The sequence below is a fragment of the Amphiprion ocellaris genome, chromosome 17 (assembly GCF_022539595.1).
Source record: "Amphiprion ocellaris isolate individual 3 ecotype Okinawa chromosome 17, ASM2253959v1, whole genome shotgun sequence".
NCBI classification, from domain to species: domain Eukaryota; kingdom Metazoa; phylum Chordata; class Actinopteri; family Pomacentridae; genus Amphiprion; species Amphiprion ocellaris.
In genome coordinates, this window is record NC_072782.1 from 11,190,087 (window position 1) to 11,217,719 (window position 27,633).

The 27,633-nt window shown below is 38.6% G+C and overlaps 2 protein-coding genes across 7 annotated transcripts in view; both read left to right on the top strand.

Moving 5' to 3' along the window:
• Positions 1-19,585, top strand: part of znf462 (zinc finger protein 462) — a 58,557-nt gene extending 38,972 nt beyond the window's left edge. For both annotated transcript variants that reach the window (XM_023285460.3, XM_035955180.2), the window contains exons 6-13: positions 234-352; positions 1,769-1,966; positions 8,240-8,489; positions 8,717-8,856; positions 9,927-10,150; positions 13,865-14,189; positions 15,867-15,999; positions 17,696-19,585. In XM_023285460.3, coding sequence (XP_023141228.2) covers positions 234-352; positions 1,769-1,966; positions 8,240-8,489; positions 8,717-8,856; positions 9,927-10,150; positions 13,865-14,189; positions 15,867-15,999; positions 17,696-17,915 — 1,609 coding nt within the window. In that variant the 3' untranslated portion in view covers positions 17,916-19,585. The remainder of the gene's footprint in view (positions 1-233; positions 353-1,768; positions 1,967-8,239; positions 8,490-8,716; positions 8,857-9,926; positions 10,151-13,864; positions 14,190-15,866; positions 16,000-17,695) is intronic.
• A 6,998-nt stretch (positions 19,586-26,583) lies between these two features.
• rad23b (RAD23 homolog B, nucleotide excision repair protein) overlaps positions 26,584-27,633 on the top strand; it is an 88,723-nt gene continuing 87,673 nt past the window's right edge. For all 5 annotated transcript variants that reach the window (XM_055019380.1, XM_055019379.1, XM_055019381.1 and 2 more), the window contains exon 1: positions 26,584-26,779. In XM_055019380.1, the coding sequence (XP_054875355.1) occupies positions 26,714-26,779 (66 nt within the window). In that variant the 5' untranslated portion in view covers positions 26,584-26,713. The remainder of the gene's footprint in view (positions 26,780-27,633) is intronic.

The window sequence follows — 27,633 nt, forward strand, 5'->3', positions numbered from 1 at the left end:
CTTCAGATGCTGCCGAAAAACCCTGCTGTTGAAATCATCAAAGTGGATGCTGTAGAGTAGAGCTCTCTCTCCTTCTTTCCTGTACTCTATTCTTGTCACTTTCTCTCTTTATCTGCTATCCTTTTGTCCTCATTTCATCCGTTTTTTTTTTTTTTTTTGTCTTTTTTTATCCTCTTATCTCATATCCTCTCTTCTGTTTTTTTTTTTTCCCGTATATTTTGTCTCATCGCCAGTCTGGACAGACATGTGCAGTCTCACCACGGGCACCACAAGCCCTTCAAGTGCAAGTTCTGCCCCTTTAAATCTGCCTACGTGAGCCGCTTGAAGAGCCACCTGCATAAGGCACACACAGGTAAAAAACAGATGCACACACATACATTAAGTCTCATGACAGCAGTATCCATGACTAACTAGGTATTCCCAGGCCCCAGCAGCAACCTCCTGTTTATCATCTTCCACATAAAGATTCGGTGCTTGATTTAGCTTATCCTGCAGCGAATGCAACCGGTGGATTAGCTTGAGGAGCAGCTCCACCATTCACCGTTAGATAAATCTGATTAAGCAAAGGAATCAAATTTGAATTCAGATTCAAACCTGTGTAGCTCAACGGAATATATATGTTTGTTAGAAAAGTGGTGCTACAAAGGAGGAAGCACACAGACATCGGTAGTATGATGAGCTTCTCCGCCTGTCATCATTTTTGTTATTGTTGGAGCCAGACGGCAGACAGTGATCCGAATACATGTAAATGCAAATGCAAAAAAGCTCCACCTGCGCAATCAATACACAAACGAAAGAAACAGTCATAAGTCTGGCAAACTATATATGCCATTTTTTTGCAGCTTTTGAGTGCAACAAACAGCAGTAACACTTAGACAACTGCTGCGGATAATTGACAAGAGCCAATTTTTTTTCGCTGCGATTACATTTAGAAAAGGGAAGTTTGGTGAATTTGCAGGTTTTGTGTAAACAGTCATCACTGAATCTGAATGTTATGGTTCCTTGCTTGCAGTAAAGATACTTTCTGACCAGAAAAGTTCAAAAAGAAAGTATTTTCCTTATTAAACCACTTCTGTAAGACTGTATTGCAGTCAGATCAGATTTGAATGTAATTGCTCCACTCTTCAGGATGCTGCGTGCATTAGCATGTCAAGCAAATACATTCAACAGAAACAGGAAGCAAGATGTTATAAATCCCCCATGGGTACATTCAAAGCACCAAACCGAAGTGTTTGGCAGAGGAACATGCCGTAGCAAAAGCAGAATCCCTATGGTTATATGCTGTAGGGGTATAAATCAATGAGGAAATTGATTGAAATTGAATATAATGGGCTCTAATTCGGGAGCGAGAGATCAACTGTGATCAGCTCATTATATCCTTTAAGTATTATTTGAAGTATTGCTCCTTCAGCATGGCCCACCAATTTGCATGGAAGTTGCTCACTCTTTCAAAGCCCTCTTTTTTAACAGAGTAGCCAACTGACATAGTACTAGTTTCACAATGTAGCAGTGTAGCAAAGCAAAATCAATCCAGTAACATCTGAATTCTTAAATGGAATATGTGGACCCCACTTCTATTTTGACACATCAAGACATTTTATATTTGAATGTAGAGCTCAATATTTTTTTCAGATTTTGAAAAAACTGACTAAAAGGTAACATTTTAAACTATCTACAACCACAGATTGTTCTATACAAGTCCTCATCTTCCTTTTGTGTTCATATAAAAGTAAAGTCAAGTGACTCATGGTTTTCAATATTCCTCCAGGTGAGCAGCACACATACAAGTGCTTGTCGTGTCCCTTCTCCTCCATGACCATCAGCCAGCTGAAGGAACACTCTCTGAGAGACCACGGCGAGGCCCTGACCCTTCCAAAACTCCGAGCTGCTACCCAGGCTGCACATGCCGCCCTCAGGCCCTCCCGACTGCCCAGTAACGCTGAGCAGACTCCCATGGCCCCGGATGGTACGAGATCATCTGTAATAGCTTTTTTTAATAGATATATGATATGATAGGCTTGCCAGGCCTGATTTGGAGAGTCTTGATTAAGCATTGAAGTCAGAGTTGGATGAGAAGTCAGTCTCATGTCTGTAAACTACAGTCTAGTTTAGCTTTAGCATAAAAGTTGGCCGATATTTACAAGAACAAATGTCCAGCAAAGTCCTAATGCTAATTTTCAGTTGTTGTTTTTTTTGCATGGACTACATAAGCAAACTATGGCATGTTAAAGACTGAGCTTAAGAGGTGCTTGTAGGCATCGCTACTTCACACATGGACAAAATTGTTGGTACCCCACGGTTAATGAAAGAAAAACCCACAGTGGTCACAGAAATAATATGAATCTGACAAAAGTAATAATAAATAAAAATTCTATGAAAATTAACCAATGAAAATCAGACATTGCTTTTGAACTGTGGTTTAACAGAATTATTTTAAAAAATAAACTCATGAAACAGGCCTGGACAAAAATGATGGTACCCTTAACTTAATATTTTGTTGCACAACCTTTTGAGGCAACCACTGCAATCAAACGATTTCTGTAACTGTCAATGAGACTTCTGCACCTCTCAGCAGGTATTCTGGTCCACTCCTCATGAGCAGACTGCTCCAGTTGTCTCAGGTTTGAAGGGTTCCTTCTCCAGACGGCATGTTTCAGCTCCTTCCACAGATGTTCAATAGGATTTAGATCAGGGCTCATAGAAGGCCACTTCAGAATAGTCCAATGTTTTCCTCTTAGCCATTCTTGGCTGTTTTTAGCTTTGTGTTTTGGGTCATTATCCTGTTGCAAGACCCATGACCTGCGACTGAGACCAAGCTTTCTGACACTGGGCAGCACATTTCTCTCTAGAATACCTTGATAGTCATGAGATTTCATTGTACCCTGCACAGATTCCAGACACCCTGTACCAGATGCAGCAAAGCAGCCCCAGAACATAACAGAGCCTCCTCCATGTTTCACAGTAGGGACAGTGTTCTTTTCTTGATATGCTTCATTTTTGCGTCTGTGAACGTAGAGCTGATGTGCCTTGCCAAAAAGTTCCAGTTTTGTCTCATCTGTCCAAAGGACATTCTTCCAGAAGCTTTGTGGCTTGTCAACATGCAGTTTGGCAAATTCCAGTCTGGCTTTTTTATAATTTGTTTTCAACAATGGTGTCCTCCTTGGTCGTCTCCCATGAAGTCCACTTTGGCTCAAACGACGACGGATGGTGTGATCTGACACTGATGTACCTTGACCTTGGAGTTCACCTTTAATGTCTTTAGAGGTTGTTCTGGGCTCTTTTGTTACCATTCGTATTATCCATCTCTTCCATTTGTCATCAATTTTCCTCCTGCGGCCACATCCAGGGAGGTTGGCTACAGTCCCATGGATCTTAAATTTGTGAATAATATGTGCAACTGTAGTCACAGGAACATCAAGCTGCTTGGAGATGGTCTTATAGCCTTTACCTTTAACATGCTTGTCTATAATTTTCTTTCTAATCTCCTGAGACAACTCTCTCCTTCGCTTCCTCTGGTCCATGTTTAGTGTGGTACACACCATGTCACCAAACAGCACAGTGACTACTTGTAACCTATAAATAGGCCGACTGACTGATTACAAGTTTTCTAGACACCTGTGATGCTAATTAGAGGACACACCTTGATTGAACATGTCCCTATGGTCACATTATTTTCAGTCTTTTCTAGGGGTACCATAATTTTTTTCCAGGCCTGTTTCATGAGTTTATTTTTAAAAATAATTCTGTTGAACCACGGTTCAAAAGCAATGTCTGATTTTCACTGGTTAATTTTCATAGAATTTTTATTTATTGTTACTTTTGTGAGATTCAAATTATTTCTGTGACCATTGTGGGTTTTTCTTTCATTAACCGAGGAGTACCAACAATTTTGTCCATGTGTGTATATGGTTGACATGCAAAGGTAACATAACTGGCTGCTGACTTTTATCAGTTTCCCATACAAACATAAGTAGTATCAATCATCTAATTCTCAGCAAGAAAGCAAACAACTGTGATTTCCAAAATATCAAACTGTTCCTTTTAAATAGAATCTACCATAAGAGATAATTCCTCCTCATTGATCCGTCGACTGAAACCTTCAATGTCACTTATGTGTTTTTAAAAATCCAAAAATAGACTAAGAATGCGATTTCAGTTATAAATGTAACATAGATGAATAAAAATATTCCCCTAAATATCAAAAAATCTTTACAGGACACTAATTTGAACATCACTGAAAAATAGGTGAATCACTCCTTAACATACTGTTTGCCTATCTAAGAACTTGAAATGATCTGGAAGGAGAAAAGGCTGAGAATTCCTAAATCAAAACCAGAAAGCCTACAAGAAGTGTTTGCAAGATGTGATGTGTTTTAATGAAAAAGTAGCATACATTAATATTTGAAAAAAAAAGACTAGTTTCTATTTTTTTTGATGCAAGGTTTGTGTTTACTTCTTTTCACTGCAAGCCCAGAGGTGCTCAAACTTATGCATATAAGTGTAAATAATAAACAGTCTCATTAAATGCAATAAATTATCATGAGACATGCCATCAGATAAAACTTAGCATCTTCTAGATTTGAAAGGTGGCTCTATTTCTTGCGCTATTACTACAACCCAAATTAGATCTGCTGTGAAGCTATGAAATTCACATTTAGTATCCGTATATCTGTTTGATATTCGCAGAGGTTTTTGTGCATAGATTGAATAAATTATACTTTAATTTTGGATTTTGACTGTTCAGATTTGACTACCCCAACCGTCAGAGTTATTCTGACACATTTCTGAACAGAATATGTTCAGTCAAAGAGGTGCCTTCACTGGAGGCTGGTGTAGCAGTAAACCCCTTGATGTGTTGCCATGTTTTAGGTGTTTTAGTGGCTTTGCAGCGGCTGCTTTAGCTTGCAGACTGTTCTTGGCAGCAGCTGTCACCTTGCTGCTGGAGCTGTGGAATCTTCCCTGGAGCTGAAGCAGGGCAGCATTCCTCAATGCACCATCCACCACTGTCAGCTGTGCCCTACCAAGACAAATGAAGCATTGAGAAAGAGCAGAGCTGACATATTGAATGTCTCTCTACTGTGCCAAACCAGCTACCTTCAGCTGGATGTTTGAAATTCAGACAGAGAGAGTTTGTGTTCTTGGCAGTGTGCTTTGAAAATATTACCATTTGATTGCCTCTTATTAGCAGTGATGTTTACTTAGATTTCTGGAGCATGATTTTTAATTCCCGCATCTGCATAAAACGAAAAAAAAGAGAAGGTTCTTTGAAATCCGGCCTCATTTTGACTTTTAGCAAAATGCCGTTGCCAGTTTGTCGCTTTGATCAGGACCATATCTCAACAACCACTGGATGGATTGCCATGGAATTTAGTACACGCACACCTTATTCCCAGAGGATTATTCCTAGATGACTTTTAGTGAGTCTCAGACATCGTGACATCATCAGGGCATTTCTAAAAGCCTCAGCTGTACTTGCTCACACGCTAACATGCTAAACTAAGATGGTAAGTATTATAACTGCCTCACATCTGCATCTTAGCTTTGTCGTTGTGAGTCTTGTGTTATTTAGCTCAAAGCGCCACTGTGTGTGAGCACAGCCAGCCTCACAGATCCACTGTTTTTAAGGCCTCCATCTCCCCATTCTTCAGATTCTCACAAGTATTCCACCTCCCATTTATCCAATGCAATAAACAATTTTTGGTCCGTAACACATTTGAGAAGACACATCACCACGCAACTACACAATCTGCTCTCTGTCTTCTATCTCATCACCATACGTCTCCGCAATGCAGAGAGGATATTAAAAGCATGAATCAACTGTGGCATTGTTTGATTCGTATAAATTCCTCTGCCTCTTCTGCAAAAGTCAGAAATTGGATCTCGAGAATTTTATAAAGTAAAAGTTTAAAAAAAAGTTTTTCCCTTCATGCTTCTTCCTACTCTGAGTGCTGAATGAAGCATTTTTCACATGGATAGATATTCTATTAGTGTCACTGTGGTTTATTTATTGATGTGTTGGAGGCTCAAAGTAGGACGAGAATATGAGCTTGCTCACTGATATTATAGACTCTTGAGAAAGGGATTGAGGAGGGAAAGAAGTAGGGGACAAATGATGACAGTCACAGCTCCACTTCTGTATCTGTGAGGTGGGAGGGGATGTTTGGAGCGAGCACATCTGAATTCCTCTCTTTTATAGAGGCACAGATCAACTGCTGTCTGCTGATGGCCTTTTATTAAATACTCTGTATATCGCATGAGCAGTCATTGGGAACACCTGTATGCCTGCTTATTCATGCATTTGTCCAATCAGCCAACACTTTGATAGTGGTACAAAAATACAATCCTGCAGATACATGCTAGGAGATTCAGTCAGTGCTCATGTGAGATTTCCAGATGGGAAAAAATGTGATCTTAGTAGCTTGTGACTGTGGCGTGGTTTGAGTATCTCTGAAACTGCTTGGATCACAGTGATGCAAAAAAAAAAAAAAAAAAAAAACATCCAATGAGCAGCAGCTCTGCAGACAGAAACGCCTCGTTGATGTGAGAAATCAAAGGACAGTGGTCAGACTGGTTGGGGAGGATGGAAAGACTACTCCAATAACTGCTCTTTCCAACTGTAGTGAGCAGAGAAGCTTCCCAGAATGCAAAACACGTCGAACCTTTGAGGCAGATGGGCAGCAGAAGACCATTTCTGGTTCCAGTTCTGCCAAACCAAGAACAGAAATCTGAGGCTGCAGTGGGCACAGACTCACTAAAACTGGACAGCTGAAGACTGTAAGAATGTAGTTTTGTCTAATAAATCTCGATTTCTGCTGAGGCTGCAGATGGAAAATTTGGCATTTATTGTATGAATCCATGGACCCAACCTGCCTTGTGTCAACATCCAGGGTGATAGTGGTGCTATGATGGTGTGGGGAATGTTTTCTTGGCACATTTTTAACCTGTAGTATCGATCAGTCATCATTTGAATTCATCAGCTTATCTGAGTATTATTACAAACCTTTTACATTCCTTTGTGACCTACATTTTTCTTGTAAAGGCTAGTTCTAGCATGATTTTGCACCATGCTAGAAGGCAGTAGTTGGCTCAGAACAGTTTATTGAACATAACAGTGAGCTCAGTGTTATTCAGTGACCTGCCCCACTCATCAGATCTGAATCCAGCAGAGCAAGTTTGGGACGTGGTAGAACAGCTGACAAATCCACAAAAATGATGTGACACAGTCATGTCAACATGGACGAGAATCTCGAAGAATTTTTTTTAAAAACATCATGTTGAATCCCTGACATGATGAATTATAAGGAAGTATTGAAAGCAAAGGAAAGCCCATTCTAGTATTACATAAGGTGTTCTGAATAAAGACCTTGGTGAGCTGCATTTATTTTATTTTCTAAGAAATAACCAGGCATCAAACGGAATAGAAGAGGCCAATGAATTGATTTGGATAAAATATATAAAGTAGGTTAAAGTCCATCCTGCTGTGCAAAAATTTCATTAGCTTAACAGCTTCACTGTGCATTTGAGTCAGTGTTGGATGACTCCTGTGGGATGGAAAGTAGTGCCTGATTCCTCTTGATGTTGTCAGAAAATAAGCAAACATGTGCCCCGTTAGAGCGGTTTCATTCACGAAACAGAAATGTTCTCAAGTACTGGTAGCCTTTACACATATCTTGTACTAAGCTAAAGCATTATTTTTGCATAATGACACCTTTAGACCAGAGATGGAAGAAATACACAAATCCATTACTCAGTTCAACTCCAGTACAAGTGGAAATGCTGCATTCAAAATATGCATTGTTATGTATGTATTATTAGATTGCACATACCCATGATCAGTGTGTGAGTTGTATCTGGGTTTGGACTCCCTCCAAAAGGTGGCAAGATACATCTGAAATGATAGTTCTGTTAGCAAACAACAAACAAAGCTGTGCTACAAAGCTGTATTGTTTTTTCTAGCCTTGGATAGCTGTTTAAATGAAACCACAGGAGAAGAAATTGTCCTTTAGTGGAACTGCTGGAGGTCATGTATAAATCTGTAGTGCCAAGTGCCAAAAATGTTTCATGATATTATAATCTTTATATATAAAATGTTAACCTGTCGAATTACTGCTAACTATAGCTGTTAAATAAATCTAATAGAGTTGGAGTTTATTGTTGAATACATTGGAAACACTCCTCTCAAGGACAAGTAGACCTGATACATTACAGTAAACTCTAAATTCCTTTGTCCCTCCCTCAGATCCATCGTACCTGGAGCCAGCCGACGTCCGTCAACAGCTCAGTCATTACCAGCTGGCCAGTCAAATGTCTTCCTGCTTGACTCCTGGTGGCTCCACACTGGGTGAGTGTCGTCCAGAAGCTGCCCTCACATGCGAGTTCTGTGAGTTCAGCTCCGGATACATGCAGAGTCTACGCCGGCACTACAAGGACCGCCACGGTGGCAAGAAGCTCTTCAAGTGCAAAGACTGTTCCTTTTTCACCTGCTTCAGGTAACAAAGACTTTTCCTTAACAGACCAAATAGAAAACCACACTGTGATATATGTTGTTATTGAGAGTATAGATGCGACAAATGAAAATTGACAAACATTGCACGCATAGTTATGTGAGATAGGAAACCTAGCAAGGAGTGCTGTGACATATACAAGCGCCGGATAGACAGGGACTGGGCTGACTTTGGTCCACTGATCCACCTTTCTGCCTGTACATCTCTCTCAGGAATACCTTCACCATGCATGTGGAGGCAGGTCACAACAACATTGCACCTGAAGATCTCCCTAAAGACCTGCGCTGCCCTCTCTGCCTCTACCACACCAAACACAAGAGCAATATGATCGACCACATTGTTCTTCACAGAGGTACGCTTCATGTCAAATCTAAGCAGTCACATGGTGAATTTTACTTTGAAATGAGTACTTCAGCATTTTGGGAATGCCATGTTTTTATAACAAGTTAGCATAAAGGCTGGAAACTTTGGGGAACTGCTCGGGTCTCCGCTGGTTTCCTGGCAGCCTCGTGGTAGCATTAGAGCTGCCTTTATGCATAATAGTGCAGCATTTTGCACTACATTCACATGTTAGAAACAGAAAAACTTCCTGTTATTGCCACTGCATGCATTATTACAGGATGGCCTCCCCAACTGCTAACAGTACCAGTTAATGACCCGACTGCCTTTACTGTTAACAAGTGAAACCAGATACCAACTGTGCGTATAGTATTGTGTTCATAGTAGGTTACATTTCAGCGTAACAGCCTGTCATTCTGGCTTTGTGGCCACTTTGGCAGTGGTTTGCTGATTCTTCTGTATTTTTTGTAACTCTTGTTACTCATATTAAAAAGCGTTTTTCCTCAAATGTTGAAATATTATTTTGCAACTAACCTTTTATTGCTTTTTTTGCAATTATAACATTTTTTAGTGGCTGACAAATTTTCCTTGACCACACTGATAATCATTTTGTACTCCATCATAATGAAAAGAAACATAATCATAACACAGGCAATCTGTTTGTAATACTTGATAGGTGTTTTTCAACTAGTTAATGCATTCCTTACTGTATGTGAGGACGTTCATGAGAACTGAAACTGAAAGCTAGCAGTTAAAAGTGAGAACAGAGGAATGGAAACACCTCAGATCAGTCGATAAACATTTTTTGAGTGTTTGGGTAGTTTTTATATGAGGCTGTCAACAGTTATCGAGACAAAAGTGTTTCTGTTGAAACTGAGAAAATGACAAAACCTCCAAAATGTACCAGCCACCACGATTACTTTTTATTTTGTGTGTTAGATGTGAGTGTGTATGCCATTTCATGCCTCTCCTGCACCCACACATCTCTCTCCTGTTGTCATCTCATGCTGTTCTTCTTCCCTTCTCCTCTGCTCTGTTCTCCAACCTAATAATCCATTTCACTTTCTCCATTCCCTCCACCAGAGGAGCGCGTGGCTCCGCTGGAGGTCAGCCGCTCCAAGCTGTCGCGCCACCTTCAGGGCCTGGTTTTCCGTTGCCACAAATGCACCTTCACGTGCTCCAGCGACCAGGCCCTGCAGCTTCACCTGCAGAAGCACGCTGAGATCAAGCCCTACCAGTGCCAGCTCTGCTACTATGACAGCAGTCGACGGAGCCAGCTAGAGGAGCATCTACGCCTTGAGCACAAGGTCAGTGGGGGCCCATATATGATGCATGTAAGTTTTGTGCAGCTAAATTTGAACTGATACACCTCAATTAGTTGGTTTTATTGGTGCAGTTTTAAAAGTAGGACGAATATGGTCATCGTGACTGTGTTTCATTTGGCAGATGAGAGACTCCCTGGCTTATTACCATCAGATTTTTAATGAATGTGGTTTACTTGTAGGAACAAGTTTTAATAATTGGCCTGCTTAATGGCTGTAGAATGAGATGAGACCACTGAAACACTAATTTGATTAATTTTAACTGGCTGTTGCTGGTTTTATCAGCTGCAAGATTGTAAAAAAAAAACCTATCTAATAACCTAAAAATACTGGAATCACACATGGGCACATTTTTTAACAAGGACTGATGCATTTAAAAAGCAAGCAAACAACAAAAAGATCATATAAAATATAAAATCTGCATGTACAGAAGTTTAATTTTTGCCATCAGACTCAAACTACAGCAGCATAGCGGAGAAACCGACATGAAAAATTTGTTAAAAGTTTTCATTGTTGTTGTAAAACATTTAGCATGCTAAAACTAGTCTGTGGAATTTTTATTATCCCAATTCACAGGGAAACAGCAGGAGTCAAAGGTTTCTCTCTTGACTTGTAAGGAAATTTTATATTCAAGCAGAATGAGAATGGAGATGGATTTGAACAACAGCAATCAATGCTTAAAAAACATATATTTGTAGGATTTAAAATAGTGCAGCAGGAAAACTCTTTGTGTACTTCGGTGTTTTAGATTGACCCAAACTTTAGGTGTAGGCAGGTCTTTGCCAAGTTTATGTAAAATCAATGATTACCATCAGGTAAAATGTAAATAACTTGCTCCAAGTATTACTTTGAAATAATTAAAATCAGCCCACCTTAATTTGAGGCAGGAAAAAAGTGTCTATGATTCCCTTGTTAGCTGTTGTGTGGGTGGTATTATTTTTTATAAGGAAAAACTTCAGCAAATGATAAATTATGAGAAGATTCCTGTGGACCATGAATGCAGCCATGATTATGAAAGTATATAAAATTTTTTGACTGTGGTCCGTTCAAATTTCACATTTTGTTGTCCTTATTTATAGTATAATATTTTTAAAAAGTAGAATACTGAATGGACAAACAACAAGGCGGCTTCACCATACAGACGCCAAATTAAAGTCTATGCTGCATCTTGACAGATAAAGGAGGAAATAAAACTTCCGTGAAATGACTACTGAATGACACTCAGGAATCAGATGAGTGGGCGCATACATATCAGATTGTTACAGCTTCAGTATATTCTAACCACATACAGGAGAGAAAAGGTTTTGCCCTCCGTCTTCCCTAATGGGGGATAATTCATGAGATAATGTGAGAAAGCAGATGGTATTTTAGGAGTTTAGATTACAAGAAACTTAAAAGGGCACCCAGTTATTGTTTTCCAATCTTTACATGGCCCAGATCCCTGATTATATGCAGTGCATGCTGGGATAAGGTCCAGCCCACCTGTTACTTAAAACAGGAGTAGGTGGGTATACATAATGGAGGAATAGATAATTAACATAGCAAATATAAAGCTAAGAAAGCTAATTTATTCATGCTTTTTTTTCAGCATGGAAAATCCAAGAAAATCGCTTTTTTGAGATAAGTTTAAGTGGCAGATAGGAGATGGATTGCAGCTAAAACATGATTGCTTCACTGGCAGTGATCAGTGAGTGTGGATTTTTAAATAGGTTTTTGTATAACAGGCAGTTGATTGCTTTAAGTATTAAGGTTCTGTGTGCTAGAATTTATCAGCAATGATATCTGATATGTTTAACTTAAAATTATGAAGAAGCTAATAAACAGGAGGTCAGAGGAGGAACTAAGCATTTTTGGAACAACGCAGAGATGGGACATTACATCCTTTGAAGTAACTTGGACTTGTATACATAGTATTTTCCATTAGAGTTGTGTCTATTTGACACAGCCTTTGACATGGAATTATCCTTTCAGATGAGATTTTTGTACTGAATATGATTCTGCGTGGTGCTGCTGGCACCTTCTGATCAGTGTTTTTTTTCCCAGCTATGTCGTCAACATATAGAGCTCTTGTACTGTTTGTCTATATAAATTCTATTTAATGAGTTTATTGGGACCAAAACATCCAAAATAAAGTGAGTACAAGTGTTTACAGCATGTTTTTGGTTCCTTCGAATGTAGATGAAGGTAAATAAAAAGGAAGTTAATGAACACAGCACAGAGATATTTCAAAGGTTAGGTTAATCATTCTCTGCTTTCAGAATAATATATTTATAGGTCACAATCTTAGAAAAACTTTCATGTCCTCCTGGGCAAGGCAATGAGCTAAAGCTTATTCATGGTAGGAACAGACATTGTCACTGCTGGGGAGAGTTCTGGAGGACTGCGGTTCTGAGTCGTCAGGGAGTCTGGGAGGAGCAAATTAGTCAGAAACGGTGAGATAATTTGTCATCTAAGAAATTAGATGATTTTGAATCTTCTTTGTGAAAAAAACTTAAGTTTTGGAATATTTTAGAGGAGCATTAAAATTTACTTTGCAAGAGTTATGTTGGTTGACTAAGAATGCTTGTCAGCTCTAAAAGCCTTAAAATACCAATACAGGTATTTTAGTAGCTGGAAATAAAATCAGTTGTAACCAAGAACATATTTATTTTTATACGATTAAGTAAGTACTGAGCTTCTGCTGAAGCATTTTCTTTTTTACTATCATATTGTGTGAATACAAGATGTGGATTTGAATGAATATACAGTCATGGAAAATATTATTAGATCACCCTTGTTTACTTCAATTTCTTGTTCATTTTAATGCCTGGTACCACTAAAGGTATATTACCCAAAGAATACAATGAAAACGACAGAAAATGCAGCTGATTACATAATGCTTTTTGTCCTATTTGACATGCTTAAGCTTAATTGTATTCCCAGGGTATATAAGAGGTCATTTCATGTCATCAGCAGCACTGCACATGTAAAGGCCTAGAGTGGTTTCCTGCCTGAAAACCAAGGAAAATGGCTGGAGATCAGCTCTGAAATTAAACTCTTATGAGCTATTTTTGTTGTTATCATTATATTTGTCCAAACAAATGTACCTTTAGTTGAACCAGGCATTAAAATGAACAAGAAATTGAATTAAACAAGGGTGGTCTAATATTTTTTTCCATGACTATAGATCAGAAAAACATGGCTACTAAAGATATAAAACAGCTGAACAGGTTAAGCAGGTGACCCATGTACAGGGGCCTCCCTGCCGCAGTGGCCCGGGTTCGATTCCCGCTCATGGCCCTTTGCTACATGTCTTCCCCCCACTCTTCTCCCTCCTTCCTGTCTGTCTCCACTGTACTTACCAAATAAAGCTGAAAAAGGCAGAAAAAAAACTTTAAAGATATTAAACAAAAATCTGATCCAATCAGAAACAATGAGCTTTATAGTCATAACCTAGACCTAGAATATATAATTGTCTTTAATTTCAAAAAAATGTAAAATTCATGGGCTTCTCTAGTTAAAGTTACATACAAAACTGAAAATCAAAAGAGCAGTTGACCTAAAAAAAGCTGAAAAACGAAGGCTGAAACATGCATGTTTTGATGTTGTTGATGCCTTGACGGGTTCAACAAGCTGCAGTACAGATAGAAAAAAAAACAACTCCCAAATATGAGAAACACACTATAACCACAGTGAAAAATACCTCCTGTTTTTGCTCAGGTTATCCGAAACTTTGAGCTGATGGGTCGAGTCAACCTGGACCAGCTGGAGATGTTACAGGAACAAGGGAGCAGCGCAGAGGAGGACGAGGAGAGAGACATGATGGAGATGGTAGCAGATGGAAATGTTGCTCTGGAGGAGGAGGAGGACGAGGAGGAGGAGGAAGAAGATGATGATGAAGGAATGGAAATTATGGAGAACCTAGTGGAGGACCAGAGAGAGATGGACGGTGACGAGATGGATGACAGCATCAGGGACGAAGAGGAGGAAGAGGAGGAGGAAGACGAAGTCAAGGAGGTGGAGCAGGAAAAGCCGCCCCTGCAAGGTAACTCCAGATCAAGTGCTGCAGATCTTTGTCAGTCTTCTGTGTTATGTATTATCTAATCATACTCATCTTTACTCTATAGATTGACACTGACTGTTCTCAAAGGAGAGTTTATGAGCAATATTAACATATAATGTCACATTATTTTAACACATAAAATGGCAGTTTTGAGCTGTAAAGTGAACTTCACATTTGATTAGAGTAGATATATGTGTTGTCAGAACAAAGACAGACACTATTCATGCTCATAAGAATACAAATAATCCTGTCTGTCAACTGCTGTCTGGGTGTGAAAGAAAAAAACTGAATCAAAATACTTCAATCCTCCCCTTTACGTCAGACTGTCAAACCACTGATGTTTGCTTTAAAAGAACAAATGCACACTTCACACTCAGCCAGTCAAATCCAAAACACCACTGAATATTATTTAACTGTCGTATATGAACAGAGCAAATTTCTTCTCAATGCCCACTGGGATCATGCTGTAAATGATTATCTGCTTAAAAGCAATTTTCTGTTGTGCTTTCAATTACTATGTTCCACATTATAATATACAGTATTTCCTGTGTTTGTTTTTAAGCCAAATAAATATGCCTATTAGTCGGACATCAGCTGTACTTGCACAGTCGTGTTTGTCTTTATCACATAACATAACATAGCATGAGATGACATGAGATGACATGAGATGACATGACATGCCATGCCATACCATGCCATGCCATAACATGACATAACATAACACAGTATAACATGACATGACATGACATGACATGACATGACATGACATGACATGACATGACATGACATGACATGACATGACATGACACAGCATATCACAGCATAACGTAACAACAGTAGCACTCACAGTCCTCCGCCAAGGCTGTTCATTCCCCCATATGGCATTGTCAGAAATTCAGCATTTTTTTGTAGAAATGCAGAATTTGTTTCTTATCAGTAATTGATGATCAGAAATCCCAGCAACATAGAATGTGGCCATTTAATATAGCTGTACACACAAACAAAATGACCTTGCAGTGAGCACAGCCGTCTGTTATGCATGTGTATGTTATGTACGAATACCGAATCACGTGACCTAAATATGTCGCGGGCGGTGGGAATTGATAAGTCTTGGAAACACCCCCACAATTTAATCAATTGTTCCTTGTATCATTTCTGACAGATAAGTCCCGATAAGTCTGCAGCGGTCGGTTTGTAGTAGGATCGCAATCATGTGATTGTCAGCAGGCAGAACGTAGGGTCACTTGTCATAGTTACAGTGATACCGTGCCGGCCGCTATCTTGCAATGGGAAATCCTTAATAAATCCGTGGATCCAGACTATAAGCCGCATCACTGCCAAAATCTAATGAGGTGGTCCTTGTTTAATTCCTGACCTTTCCTGAAAATTTCATCCACAAATCCGTTTTTGAGTAATGTTGTGCACATAACATAACATAACATAACATTAACATTAACATTAACATTAACATAACATAACATAACATAACATAACATAACATAACATAACATAACATAACATAACATAACATAACATAACATAAACATAACATAAACATAACATAAACATAAAGCAAAAAAAGAGGTCTAATACGGAATAACATAGGACAACTGTGAATGTATTGTGAAACTAATCATATATTTGAACTCCATTTCCCAGAGGTCCTATCATCTTCCATCAGCAGCAGCAGCTCTGGGCCAAGCAGTGTAGAGAAGCGTCTTCCCTGCGAGTTCTGCGGTCGCTGCTTCACCAACAGCTTCGAATGGGAACGACATGTCCTTCGACATGGCATGTTAGTATTTTTTCTCTTATTCTTTATTGCCTCTTTGTGTGTGAGCCTGAACATTTTATCTACAAAGTCAGCTTTTTCTGTTCTTTCATGACCACTCTTCCTCTTTACCTGCCTCTTGGCTCAATACGGACCTTTAGGTAAATGCCAGATTTTATGTATTCGCACCTAATTCCTCTGTTAATTCTGTACTACAAAGAAGTATTTTTAGCCAAGCAAGCATCGTGGCTCTTTGAATCTTAGGAATGGCTGCCTTGAGCAAGTCTATATTATTACTATTGTTGTTATTGTTATTACTTAGAGACTAATATTTTTTCTATATCCATTACTGACCATAATTAATGTTTCTAATGATATCCATCGGTCAGTCGCATTCTTTGGACTTGCTGTCTTGCTAATTACCATACTGTTTGTGCAAATTTAACCCCCTGAATCTCAAGCAGTTTCTTGCCATTTTATTTGCTTCTGTCACATATTTATTCACTGTGGGCTCCTTTTTCACTGCAATGTAAAGTCCTGCACCTGTATGGAAACAGCACAACCATGGCTGAAATTAGAGAAAGCGAGAGAATGTTTTTTTATGCAGTATGAAAAAAATTACATAAGCGGAAATCATAAAAAGTCTTTGATAATTTAAAAAACTGAAAAACCTGGAATCAGTATATGCAAACGATTTTTCCCACAGTACCCACAGGTGTTATTTTTTTCATATTTGTCTCCTCTCTGCTCTGTCTGAACACAGCCTGCAGTTCAGCCGAGTTTAGCCCCACTCAGCCAGAAAGTCCCTGAATTTTTGTCATGTGACTTTTAATTACACTGAGTCCATTTGCTTCAAAGAGTACATAATAGAGATGTCCGATAATATTGGCCCACCGATGTTATTGGCCCGATATTGGCATAAAAATGTAATATCAGTCAATGTAGTTATCGTTTTTCTTTGCCTATCATGAAAACCGATTAAATAATGCCTGGACTTCGCCAACAGTTTTCAAAATTGTACAGTATAATAGCCACATTGTAATAGACTCATAGAGGGAGGGTGGGAGAGTGTGAACTGTAATTTGAGACAATTATAAAAATAAATATGGCATTTTTTCCATAACTGAAGTTGATGTAGTTTTCTAATTTTGCATTTGGAAAGCCTTGTTGCATTTGAGAATGCATCCAATGGGGCATCACAATAAAATTAGGTATGATGTGTTAATTCCACAACAGGAGATATGTGATGTTAGCTAAAATTTGTTAAATAGCCTACATATATCGGTACTGGTATTGGAAATTGAGAGTTGGACAATGTTGGCATATTGGTTATTGGCAAAAAAGCCAATATTCGACATTCCTAGTGCATAATCTTTAGTTTTTTGAGCAAACAGGTCATTTTTGACAATTTTTTAAATGAGATATGTAGAATAAAATGATTTTGATGAATTATTGTGATTTTAAGGTTAGATTTGCTAAAGGTTTCCAAAAGAACAGCACATCACAGATGACTAGTTAAAGGACCGTCTGAAAGTTAAAAATTAAAACATTGGTCTTTCTTTCTTTTACACTTTCTGTCTGTGATATATGGTGTGATTTTGATGATTCTTAAAAATATAACATACCTTTCAAACCCGCTAGTAAATTTTGGATTTCCTGCCACCTTTCATTAGTCTTTTGTTTTTTCATATCTTCTCACACATCCCTCCTTCATCTTTAGGACGGTTAACAACAGCCTGCTGGACACCAGCACCACTTCAGCAATAGAGGCTTCAGCTCCATCTTCCACCGGCTCCTCGGTGTTCTTCGACGCAAACTTGGACCTGTCCAGCAACAGACAAGAGGAAGGGAACCCTGCTGATCTATCACTGACAAATCAAAGCCAGTATGTAGAAGACAAAGACATGCTTGACACCAAAAAGGATCAACAGTTTGGTTGAACTGATTGTGGCCTCTTGGTATACTGTGCTAGAAAACATTAACATTGGGTAGGATCAGCGCTGCGTGGGATTGGAAAAATAAGATGTCAGAGGAAACGAAAAGGTTGAAACTTACAAAAAAAGTGACTTTTTATGAGTTGGTGCATTATTAGATTTTAGGTGTTATATATATAAGTATTAGGTTGTGCTGCATAAAACGGCTGAGCTCTTTAAATGGGCGGTCCCCTAGGACAGATCTTAATATATTGGTAACCAATAGTGAACAGAACTCTTTATTGCTGACATTCTGGTCAAATCTACAGTGAAAGATCCCACCTAGACAAAACTAAGCTATTTATAAGAATGTTGTCCAAAATGATGAACTAAATTTAGCTTTTTATTATTTGAAGCACCTTTTACACTCCTCCCTGTTCATCCAAAACAGGGGTAATGTAAATTTACCGAAAACGCAAGAAACAGTATATGAAAGCATTTACAACCACGGCCCACTGTAGAGCAACCTCTTCTGATTTCTTGTCGAACTTCGAGACTTTTTTTCATCTTAACCTTGTGTTAAACTTATGGAGGTTTTCCTTGAAGAAGAGTCGCACCTTATCTATTTTAGTAAAATTGTGAATCGTGTTTTCATGACAGTATGCCCCAATGTTTGTAGCAAATTGCTATAATTTAGGTCCCTTAATATTATACTACGTATAAGCCTTCAGCCTGTTGCACCCTTCAAATTTTAACCGTACTGTTTTTATCGTCCAGTAATTTCACTAATTCAATCATCAAAGTTAGTGGGGTTTATTTAAATTTCCCTGTCCCTCTAAAATATCATTTTGTTTGTAGTCTAGGCTGAATAATTTTACAGTTGCCCTGTGCACTCAACAGATCAGTATAACAACAGATATATATGTTAAATGTGTCATATCTCGAACCATATCCGTTCACGATTAACCTGGAACATTACAGCCTTTCACAATAATTTCATCTTTACCAAGAGACAGAGATTACACTTGTCTTTTCAATGCAAAATTTGTGACTGGGTGTGCCAGAATCCAGTTCTGTCCACATTCTTTGGAGGCGGGGTAGAGTCCACACCTCACAGAGACAGATCCCTGAGGTACGAACCTCCGGGTGTGTTCTGGTTCGCTGGATCACACTGTGCACAGGGTCGGACACACTTTCTTCAGACCACCACGGCTGAGTTTAGAAACCAGTGCTTAAGTGCCTTAAAATGCAGTTCCTCTAATGGCCACTGTATGGCTTTAATCGCTTTAAAAACACAAACTCTTTTAAAGTAAGTAAGAAAACCCCCAACTTCTCTCTTAAAGAAAAGATTTCTTCCACAAAAACAAAATAATAATAATATGCCTCAACAGCTGATTTAACAATGTGTGCCTTAGTGGCATTTTGGAAAGACTCTCTTTAATTAAGACCAGATTAGATCAAATTAAATTCATGCTTATTATAATTGCACAGACTACGCGCCAGTACAATGAAATGTGATTTAGCATCTAGTGCAAGGATATGAGGCTCAAAGCATTGGTTTAACAAGATTACCAAAAAAAAATCATCTCATCTACCTTTAGTAGTTTTTAGCCATACAAATGTTTAGTTTTTTTGTGAAGGTTTTAAAATATCCATTTTTAACATGCTTTTAACATGACACCCCCCCACCCCCCCCCCCCACCCCCCCCCACCCGATCTAATAGAATTGAATGGAATTTCATTAGTTACACTTACAGCGTTGGAAAAAGTCCAACCGTTCTGTAGAAGGGGATGTTGTTTATGGAGATAAATGCTGCTGTTGAATTCTTTTAAATATGTTTTTTTAATGTTTGAGCACCACAAATGAAATTCCAGGCTAAAATGGGTAATCGACAGATGTCTTGGCCTTTTGCAGTCAGCTCTAGTGACGATATCATCCCCAGTTTCCTCCATATTGTCCGTATTTGTATTAGCTTGCATCGAGCTGTAGTATATTGTCCAGTTTTGACGTGCAGAGATACACTGAAAAGACAAGTGTAACTAGAGCAGAAAGCCCTAACTCCATATCTTTCTACACATATAATATATATGTAAATGACACTGGTACTATGTGTTAAAGATCGACTTTTTAAAAGGTGTCAGATTCCCCCACTTTTAAAAACCTCTTTAAATTTTCATTCTGTATTGACTCACCTGTCGTAGTCTGCATTTGTGTGCTTCTTTTTAGACAAAGTTGTTATATTATTGTTGATATTGACAAAAGGCAGAGATTGTATTTGCTGGAAGTTGCTGCTTGAATGCCCTAAAGCCTTATGAGAAGTGAATAGCAATTAACTCAAATTTGTGTCCAATTCCAATAAGACCAACAAGCAACATTAAACAGACTGAAGTAAAATGTCGAATAATTCAATGTCCAATTTGTAGAGGAACACAACTAATGTAACTGTGTTCTTGGTACCAAAATATTTACCAAGCCTGCTGTGTTTGCTGCTGTAATTGTCTTTGTTAAGCATTGAACCATTGATGGAAATGGGAAATCTGGGTTTGGACCATAGAGTTTTGGAATTAGAGTTCTGTGAGTAGAACTCTGATGAACTACATGTTTGCAGCCATGTATAGAAAACAAAACTACTCGTTAAGTGTTTGAACTGTGGTGTTTCAGAAAGGATAATTTAACCCTTTTTTCCTTTAGGTGTTCTCATTTTTAAAAAAGTAAAAAGAAAAAAAGAAATCTAAAGATGATAGCTAACCCTTAGGGGCTTTTGAGACCCCAATCCAACATTATTACGCTGTTGTACAATGTCTGGTTACAATGAAAAATATCCCTTTTTTTGTACTGTAATGGGAATGAGCAGATAGGAAGCGCAGTGTGGTTGTACAATATTAAACATAAAGGAAACGTATGCAGTTCTCTACTAATTAATGGCCAGGGCTTGTATTATGAAGAACAAAACCGTGGAAAAGGACCACACAAGCAAACAATAGTTCCTTTGGGAGCATTTACCTAAACTGCTGGTCCTTTTCTGGGCTTGACCACCATCTGGGTTCCAAGTCAGATCCCTCTGAGATCTAGCTCATTCATACAAAATGTGACACTCCAGTATCTTCTATCGGTGACAAATAAGGGTGTCTTACTCCGAGTGCACCCGCCCGTAGTGTCTCCGCTCAACAATAAGTGGGAATGTAGCAGTCCTGCTCTGCTCCTCAGTCCGTCTAATACCTGAAAACCGGTTGAGTTGGTGCTGAATCTCAAAGCCCCCGTTTGTCTGTTTTACAGGACCAGCTTGTATCTTTTTGAACGTAAAACAGTTTGAAAATAGTTGTTGTAGAAATAAGCTTTGCAAGGCAGCTTGTCGCCCAGCTTGAAAGCCCAGCGTAAACCAGATGATGAATAGGGACAATCTGGGTAATGAAGCTGTCAACCCAAGATAGTTTGTTGTTCTGTGATCATTTTAATAGAAAATGACTATGAATCCCTCACTGTGTGCAGTCTCTAGACTGTAATATTCCCAGTTTACCCAAAGTTAAGCCCCTGCTGACAACACACTGGATACTTGTATATATGTTTAGTTTGTTTCCAATGCATTTCTCTTTTCAGACTGTTGTCTCCATAGTTTGACACTAGAATCTCTCCTTCTTGCCTTTTTTCCCATATAAATCTGATTACCTGATGGTGGGTTGTGATGTTGCCTAGAATGATTGTTTACAATTTTATTCCATTTATCTCTGGATATTCTGTAAATATTGTAATTCATTGTCTTTTTTTAACTTGATAATAAAGTTATCAGATAACAGTTAATTGCATTTCTCTCCTCTCTGTGTGAATAGGTAGTACTGATTGAATCAGGCCTAAGTTCTTAAGCGATATAGGCGATATATTTTTAGATCTTCTACAGACTTTCTACTCTTGATATCATGCATAATATCACCTCCTCATGTGTGATATGACTTCAGCAGCCCTCAAAATCAGAGAATTATGCACATCAGCAGAGATGTCAAAGTATTAAAATTCCCTGAAAAGCAAGCTTCCTGAATTGGAAATTGAGAATAAGGTGTCAGTGAGCATTTCACAAGGGCAAAATGATACCCAAGGAACTTGTAGGGAAGATGCCCAGAAATCTGAGAAATGCTATTTTTTTAATCCATTCACATTTATTCATTTCATTCTTAAAAAGCAGTTATTATTGAATCGATCATGTGCTGAAGTACTTCAGTTGCAATTTATATTACATATGATTCCTACAGGGAGAGGCTGCCCTTTTATTTGCTAAATTGTATTATTGCAAACACCCACATAAATCTGTCTATAAATGTTTAAATGATTTGGTGTAGCTTTAAAGATGTTGATCATTAAACTAGAGAGAGACCATTTACAATAGTTGGTGGTGGGAATTTAACACAGCCACAATACATTTTCATCTGAGGGCTCATTAAAAGGCTAAATGACTGGGGATAGGAATAAATACCGGACTTCCATCACTGGAGCAGCCTTATCTAAGTTAAATGACATTATTTGCTTAATTCTTTTGGCAGACAAAATTGTAAATTATAGTCTTGGGTAGCTGTCCAACCAGTAAATACTTGTTACAATGCTAGCAGTGGTTAGTACACTTCTTTGAAACTGATGGATTAGAATAAAACGTGGTACTGACAGTCTTGGTCCCCAGAGGATGAATCCTAATGACTCTGGTTATCACCTTTAGCACTGCCATTCATTTCAAATTGCCCAATATCCTGTGAAATATCTCAATGTTCTCTGGATGGATTTTGCAACATTTTGTGCAAACATTCAAAGGTTCATCTTGTGAAGCATACTGCAGCAACATTACGAAGTTCACATTCCTGCTTTTAGTAAGTGTTGGATCAGTTACCACTGAAGCTGAAAGAAATTAGTGTCCTCACAGCATTTAGTGCAATAATACACTGCCTGTCCAAAAAAAGTCCCACACTCTAATATTTTGTTGGACCACCTTTAGCTTTGAGCACGACACACATTTGCAGTGGCATAGTTTGATAAGCTTCTGCAAAGTCACAGCATTTATTTCTGTCCACAGTTGCATTCATTTTCTACCGAGATCTTATATTGATGATGGGAGAGTTGGACTGCTGTGACAAGTCTTCTCCAGCGCATCCCAAAGATTCTCAGTGGTGTTGAGGTCTAGACTCTGTGGAGGACAATCCATGTGTGAAAATGATGTCTCATTCTCCCTGAACCACTCATTCACAATATGAGCCCCATGAATCCTGGCATCATCATCTTGGAATATGTCTGTGCCATCAGGGAGCAAAAACTTCATTCATGGAAAGACCTGGTATGTTTTAGTATACTAAGGTAGTCAGCTGAACTCATTCTTTGGGAACATAACGTTGCTGAACCTGAACCTGACCAACCCCAGATCATAACTCTAACCCCTACAGGCTGGTAGGCACTAGACATGATGAGTTCATCACTTCATCTGCTCTCTTCTTACCCTGATGCCCCCATCACTCTGGAACAGGGTAAATCTGGACTCATCAGACCACATGACCGACCACATTTGTTCCTTGAAGACAATGATTTAAGAAATGAGAAGCTCCTCACTGCATCATCTAGGGTTAAATAAGTTGTTGTAGCTGAAACATATTCATCACTGCAGTAATTATCCAATGGAAAGCTCTTACCGATTTGCTTAGTTAAATCCAGGTGGCGACTTTTCTTTTTTTTTGAACAGGCAGTGTATTATGATGCTATGACTTTCTGCACCATCATTAAGTCAAATATCTTGTATTATTATTATTATTATTATTATTATTATTATTATTATTATTATTATTATTATTATTATTATTATTATTATTACTGCAATTAGGTTATTTTTTGCACACATTGTATTTGTCAGTAAAAGCAGAAAAAAATGGACCTCAGATGCAGGACATTTACTCCTCTCATAATTATAAGCCATTATAATTATATAATGTAACATTTCCTGATGGTTATCCATTAAAACTCTTGTGCAATCTGTTTCTCATTTTTTGTGACACATATGATTTCCTTTGTGAGCCCCTGGAACAACCAATAATAGTCCCTTCACCTTGTTCACAGGAAATAGCTTTGGGCTAAGATGGCATCTCAGTGGCCTTCACTCTGCGTTACACCCTTCCACCACTCTGCTTCTCTCTCTCTACTCCAATCCACTTCCTGCAAGAGCTCTGCTGACCAAAACCACAAACCTTGCAAATGCCAGCTGTGAGTGTGTGTACTTGTGCGCGTCTTCCGAGTGTCTGTTTAATGTACATGCATGAAATGCTGCAGCTCTTGCACCCTAAATACCACAAGTCACTGAGATCAGCAGCTTCATTTAGCTATGCTTTCATGTTCCACTGGGCTTTCATTTTGTCACAATTACACTGCATCACTAAAAGGCACCACTCTGAGCAGCCTATTGCTATTGTCTTCCAGGTGAAAGTCTTGATTTCTACATCCTCCACATTTCCTCTCCTGCCTGTTTTAGAAGAGTCTGAGCCTTTATTTCACGTGTCTAACATCATCTCTTAAAAATATCTTCAAATCGCCAGGGATCAGACTGTAATCTCTGTGGCTCTCCACTTCAGAGGGGGCCGATGGCAGACTGACGACCCCTGGAGACAGGAGCAAGAGGCACAGCCACAGTAGGGAGAGGGGAAAGGAGGACACTGCTGCTGCTGCTGCTGCTGCTGCTGCTGCTGCTGCTGCTGTTGCTGAGTGGAGCGACTTAAGGAATGCCTGATGAGTGTGTGTTCAGGCCAAGGCAGGCGAGGGCACTGCTCCTGTCGCAATAACTGGATGATAGAGAGGGAGAGGATTGAGTGGAGAGACTGAGGGGGAAGTCAGAATACAAGAAGAGTAAGAAGGGCAAAGAGTGGTGGAAGGACAGAGGCAGTTGAGAGGACTGGGAGATAAAGAGATGGACTCATACATACAGTCATTGAAAGTAAGAGGCAGTGATATGAGAATAAGGGAGAAGTGGCCTGAGGAAGAGACCCCATTGAGCTCCAGCATATTATCTCTCGCACTTAACAGTCCTCTTAAAGTCAGAACAGGGCGGCAAAGCTGCATGGAAGATAGAAGTCAATAAAAGCTCTGAATACTGAGTGTTGGAAGGGTGATATTGAAATTCCTCCATATATGCTTGAAGGACTTGTGATTGTTAAAACTTTTGATAACAGCATAAACCTCCATCTCAAGTTTACTAAGAGCAGCAAGTAGTTTTCTTCCATATCAGTCTTGAAGCAAACACGATGAAGTCCAAAGACATTTAAGGAATGCATCGAAAGGTACTGCAAACTGTGTTTTCATCACGTCAGCTAAGAAATGACATGATCAAGCCTTTATAACTGATGGGAATAATTTGGTGCCTGCTTTAAAAATCAGCCTAGAGTATATTTTGGGGCTTTAGTTAGAGTAGATGCATCTGGCTATATTTTCAATGTCATTCTAGCAAAGTAAATCAAGATTATAGATATTTTTACAGCAGACATTGTGATTTGTTACACTAGAGAAAGCACAGGTGTATTTACGATAGCTACATTCTACTTAGGAGAAGTCCAGTTTATTATGCAGCTTTTCGGCATATAATACAAGACAAGCATCATGAATTTCATTGGTATTTTCTCTTACTGTGACAAGTCAAATGTCTGCAATAACGAAGGCCTCCTGTCTGCCTCCTGGTATTTATATGTAGCAGATTTGTTTAGCATAAATGTTACATATCATCTTCTTTTTTGTTTCCTTTAGATGCTAGTAAAATCAGTGTATTTATTATTTAATGATTCTGATCTTATTGTTATTTTTATTATTTGTATTGCCCTTTATTATCTTAGCCACTCATTTGTTTTATGTAATATTCAATTTTGGTATTTTATTAAGCATTTGGTGTAGTAAATTTCTTTTATTTTGTCAGTTGCTTGTCAAGCATTTTGAACTGCATTGGGTTTGAAAAGACCTATATAACAAAAGGGCTACTGACTGATTTCTTGCTTTGCTGTATATTCAATGGTTTAGAATAAAAAATAAAACAAAACTGACAATATGGTAAATTTGAAAAATTCAACTCACAAGAGGCTCTTTGGGGGTTACAGGGCCAAAGGCAATAATGGAAAGTAAGAAACTACATTCACCAAGTATTATACTGACCTTCACTGGTGTATTTCTATTTTCTGCTCATTCACACTCCGTTCAGATGCAAATGTTGTATTTTTAAAAATTCTACTTTATTTATCTTGCAATGACTTTTCAGGGATTTAAAATAGCTACAGAACAGCTTAGAAAATGTTGCATAAATGTGCAATATTATATCTTAAACTAGTTTACAGTTAGATTCCATTTACATATTAATGCTTCAGCAATGACAATCCAGTAATCCAATATCAGGGTCGATATATAATTGAGGGACTTATGAAGTCCATGGGATTTATCCTGCATACATTTTTATTAAACGTTAATAAATATATGTTTTTTATGTTCATTATGATCATGTCTTTACAAATTCCATAATTATTTATTATGGAAACAATCACTTACTAATATAAAAAATGACTGGAATCTGGGATGTAACTTGTAATAATTTAGATAGAGGAATTTCTCACGGTTATTGAAGGAAAGGATAATGGAATAATGTCGTCATGTTTACTGCAGTGCTGAAGCTCACCACCAGGAGCGCTGCAGCCTCAATATGTAGCGCAGAAGAAGAGAAGCGAAAAGTCATGGCGGCTGACAGTTTGTAATGAGCCAACGAAAACAGTAAAGACTTGCAAGTTGGGTATTCAGCGTCCAAAACAATCCCGGGTATAAAAACTCTGCTGACAAAATGCAGATAACTTTGAAGACCTTGCAACAGCAGACGTTCAAAATCGACATCGATGAAGACGAGACGGTAAGTGAGAGTTAAAAAAAATCCTGCATTTGTGAAGGGGGTGGAGTGGGAGTGGGGTATGTCCTGGAGCCGAGTACAGTTTTTGACCATTTCAGTTGGGACGATCGATAGTAGTGTGTGCATAGACACGACATCTTAGTTTTAGATTAAATCGCTATTTTTGTTAAAATGGCATTTATTTCAGGCTCAACTTTAAACAGTTTGGCGTCATTTATCACGTACTGGTCAGGAAACTAGTTTGTATTGTCAGCATTTAGCCGGAGCCCATTTAAGGTTCCAGATGTGGGGGGAGTTGACAAGTTAGCCTTAGTATTAGCATTTAGACGTTTGTGAACCTTTCGTATTTGTGAAAGTTGTTAAAGTTAAGGCTTAAATTTCTGTGGAATAAATGCAGTTTTGATTACAGTAACGGTTAATTAACGATGTTTAATTTAGTAATGATAATGTAACGTTCGTGTTAGTAAGCTAATATAAACCAGCACCGACGAACACTGTTTTTCGATCATTAGAATTTGTTTGCTAACGTTAGCTTAAACCGTCGGTGACTAAGGGCTAAACTGGCGACTGTATTTTGAATAAAACTTTTGCTAGTGACAGTTTCTTTATGCGAAACTCCCCAAACCGTTACTTTAACTTTCCACAAGCTTGATTCGATATGCAGTAATGTTGAACTTCAGTTTGTGTGTAAAACTTGGTGTTTGCTCTTAGTCTGTAATTTGAAGTCAGTAGTTTCACTGAAGAAGTCAGAAATATGATTCAGCCCCAGTTTTATGATGTTGTTAGCAGTTAGTGCACACTTTGGACTTCGTTTGTACTGGTGCTCGGGCTGAACAAAATGGTGACAGAAAAGCTGA